We start from the raw sequence: 4028 nt of genomic DNA, 5'->3' as shown, positions 1-4028 counted from the left end.
TTCTAATATTATACAATCTGACCAAGGTTGAAAAGTTGCCATTATGGTTCTTAACCACTTAATTTAATTTCTCTGGAAGAAATTTTTTTTTGAAACCCTTTCCTGGTCTATCTTTCCCTAATTGTTTTCCTTTCCCTTTTTGGTGACCTTCCACAATATTGCCGTGAGTATTCACCTTTGATTTCTGTAAATTGGGGTTAGTGCTTCTTAAAAATTGCCTTTCCGGGAGCCATTCCGAGTCTAGTTTCCTTGCCTAGAGGGTTGTGGTAGAGATAAACTTTCGAGAATTTCAAACTTTTTTGTTGTCAAGATGGAATTGAATGTATATTTCGTTTGAGAAAAATGGGATTTTTTTGGATTCATTATTGTGCTTGATATTCATAGCAAAGCCATTTTTTTCCTATTTTCAAAGTGTTTTGGTGGATCATACTTATTATTATTATAATTATTTGTAAATATGTTTTATAAATTAAATTATATAAAATTAATAAAAAATAATTGATATTTTTTTGATAGATAATTAGTTGAAACCTAGCTTATTTATTATTCATATATTATTATTATTATTTGTTGAGATTAATTATTATTCTTATGTGTAAGTTTGAGTAGAATCCAAGATCTCCCACATAAAGGTTCACAATTTACTATTGTATTATAGACTCTTGCTTTAAAAAAATGATATTATTTATAATATAATATTACGTTTAAATGTTATCAATTTCCAATTTCAATAATTTAATTAACATTTTAAATATATTTATAATTTTACATTGAAAGAACTTTAATTATAAAAATATTATTACTTCTAAAGATAACATAATAGACTATTTCTTGAGAAGGATCCCATAAAAAATGACATCATAGATTCTTTGTTGTGTGGTCAGCACTTGTTTTTCTACAATATATAAACAAAATTATTACTTCTACTATAACGTGACTTTATAGACTATTTGCTGAGGAGGAACCCATCAAAATTGACATCATGGATTCTTGTTGTGTGGCCAGTCGTTTTTTTTAACAATATAAAAAAATGATATGTTTTCTATCAATCCATTAAATAAATTACATTTCTTAAATTCTAATGACAAACAATTTGATCTTGTTTGCTGACTAAACGCCATGCCATGCCATGGGATAGCCGGCTCCAACCCACGGCACTTATCTTATTCAATCCCAACATTTATCCGAGAAAATCCATAACAATTTCAGTCCAGTAGAAAGGTTTTCATTTTTCCCCTTTCTGATTCACACAAGTTTGCAATGGCGTCCACAGAAATTCCAATGCAGACAGAAGCTTTCCGATACCGCCCTTACCTGGTGTCATCCACAGTCCCTGTTGAAAGTGAAACCCATCTCGATGCTGTTGATAAGCTTATCTCCAATGGATTCAACCATCTTCATGTTAAGGAGAACTATATTGTTCCTCCCAATGAACGCCCACAAATGGCAGAGGTTTCTCATTCTTATAGCATTCCAATAATAGACCTCAAAGATTTAGATGGTCCTGCCAGAAAATCGGTGGTGAATGAGATCAAACGTGCTTGTGAGGAGGATGGTTTCTTCCAGGTAAAAGTATTTGTTCGTTTTGGTATTTTCTCTTAATCAAACTTTTTTCTGGTTCTGCTTAAATTTGGTAAAAAGATGATGGGAAAATATCCAGATTGTGAATCATGGGGTGCCGGAGACTCTCATGAAAAGCATGATGGATGTTGCCAAAGAGTTTTTTGAAATGCCCGTAGAAGACAGAGCATGCTTCTATACAGAGGATCCAAGACAATTGGTCAGGGTTTCCACAAGCTTCAATATCACCAAAGACAAATATCTCAACTGGATGGATTATCTAACACAGATTTGTCATCCGCTAGAGGAATGCATCCATGCATGGCCTCATAAACCTTCAACTTACAGGTAAGATCCAAAAAAACCCTAAATTGAAACAAAAAAATTGTCAAGGATCAAGGATTTTTCAAAGAATAAGCAAAAATGGGTCCTTGTTTTTGTTCTATGAAAACAGAGAGATTGCAGGGGAGTATGCTAAGGAAATAAGATCCCTCGGTTTAAGGCTCTGGGGAGCAATTTCTGAAGCTATGGGACAGGATTCAGATTATTTGAGTAGAGTCTTTAAGAAGGATAGACAGGTGATGAACATAAATTACTATCCGCCATGCCCAAATCCTGATCTCACACTTGGCATATCACCTCATTCAGATCCAGGAGGCATCAGTATTCTCATGCAAGGACTTGTCAGTGGCCTGCAAGTGCTCAGAGACGGAAAATGGGTGGCAGTAGAGCCCATAGCCAATGCATTTGTGGTCAACTTGGGAGATCAGATGCAGGTTTAGTATAAAATATATGATTTGATTTTAATGACTTGAAGTTTCTCTAATCCACGATAGTAAAATTTAAGAAATGAGGTGTAAATGATTGAAAATTTGATGTTTGAAATTATATACTACTTGCAAGATTGTTTTTGGAATCAGCTGTGTCTATTTTCTTGCATAGAGTTTTGGATCGCGCTGGGAAGTTCATAACTCTCTTCTTTCCAATGATGAAATAAAATGATCTGAAACATCAATACAACAAGATACAATGCTGATTTCCGAAACAATCTTGTAAATACCATATGAATTGTGAAAAATGCATACCAATTATATACAACATTATTCATCATCAGGGTGAATGATATGAAAGCGCATCTGCATCACAGATATATACACTGTTATTCATCATCAGGGTGAATGATATGAAAGCAAATATAAATTCATATGTACGTGAATGATAAAGAAGATAGATCTGGGTTCTTATATAGATTACTGATTTTCTTCAACAACATTTTGAATCTATATAAGATCTGCTTTCTTATCCTCTCAGATGATGAGCAACATATGTATTATACTTATGTTTCTGGATGAGATTGTGTTTTTTTCAATGATATTTTTTATCGTATTAATTATTCTCAAGTTCTTTAATTGTACTCGAAAGATCAGTAATAAAAAACACATACAATCTCATCCAAAAACACAAGAATATGGATTGTTAAATTTATTATCATTAACCATATGTATTTTAAAACTAAATTCAGAATTTCAAAATTTCCTTTTTTATGTGCTGAATTTTATAATGATTCATTGTGACAATCTGGATTTTTTTTGTTTTTTAAGATATTGAGCAATGGGAGATTCCAGAGCATCGAGCATCGGGCCATAACAAATAGTACCACTGCTCGTATATCCATTCCCACGTTTTATGGACCTTCGTTGGATGCATTCATTTCTCCTGCAGAATCAATGGTGGATGAGGAGCATCCAGCTCTGTACAGAGGATACAGGTTTGAAGAATACATGGGCGTATTTTGGAGCCAGGGATTGAAGAGAAAGACCATTTTGGATGGTTTCAAGATACAATCTGGTTAATGAAATTATTCATTGATGAATTATCTATGCCAGTAAGGAAACTAATTTGCAACTTATATGTTTGTAATATGAAAGGGAAAGGCCCAAAACCTGTACTTTCTACCATCACTATCCATGTATTTTATTAATGACCCTCTTTGCATGTGTTAATGTTCTGGTGGATTCCTTACCATAGTGATACAGTGGTGCAGGGATATCTAATATAGTAGTGCTTCACAGTCCATCTTCTATTCCTAATTTTCCCTTTGCTGTATGCTTTGAGAAATATTATATTTTTGTAATTTCTTTCATTGTAAATCAATGTAAACCTTCATTTCATTTTCTGTTATAGAATTTTATCTTCGTACATCTAGATATTTTATTTTTTATTTTCTATCTAGATCTAATATACAGAAAACAAGATGGCCATCTTGTTCTAGTGGCTTCTGACATTCTATAAGATCAACCAATTTAAATTGCTAGTTTCTGATGTTTACAATAAGTAGACAATGAAAATACAATTAAAATTTTTTAACTAAAAGAGGGGTAAAAATTTTATTGAATATCAAAGAGCGCTGAATAACACAAGAAAGAAAGAGAACTACAGAGCTTTATCCTGGTCCACAAGTTGAACCA

General features: G+C 32.8%; 1 protein-coding gene across 1 annotated transcript; it reads left to right on the top strand.

Annotated features, from left to right (window-relative positions):
* Window positions 1-962: 962 nt before the first annotated feature.
* Window positions 963-3736, top strand: LOC149544946 (protein DMR6-LIKE OXYGENASE 1-like). The gene is made up of 4 exons (XM_089795492.1): window positions 963-1566; window positions 1661-1908; window positions 2015-2336; window positions 3162-3736. The coding sequence occupies exons 1-4, from the start codon at window positions 1261-1263 to the stop codon at window positions 3411-3413; spliced, it is 1128 nt and encodes a 375-aa protein (XP_089651618.1). The 5' UTR covers window positions 963-1260; the 3' UTR covers window positions 3414-3736.
* Window positions 3737-4028: the final 292 nt, after the last annotated feature.

Source organism: Cupressus sempervirens, chromosome 8 (genome assembly GCF_028749045.1).
Source record: "Cupressus sempervirens isolate cs-2001-9-10 chromosome 8, ASM2874904v1, whole genome shotgun sequence".
Lineage (NCBI taxonomy): Eukaryota > Viridiplantae > Streptophyta > Pinopsida > Cupressales > Cupressaceae > Cupressus > Cupressus sempervirens.
Note: the sequence above shows the minus strand (reverse complement) of the source record. Positions and strands in the feature narration are given on the sequence as shown.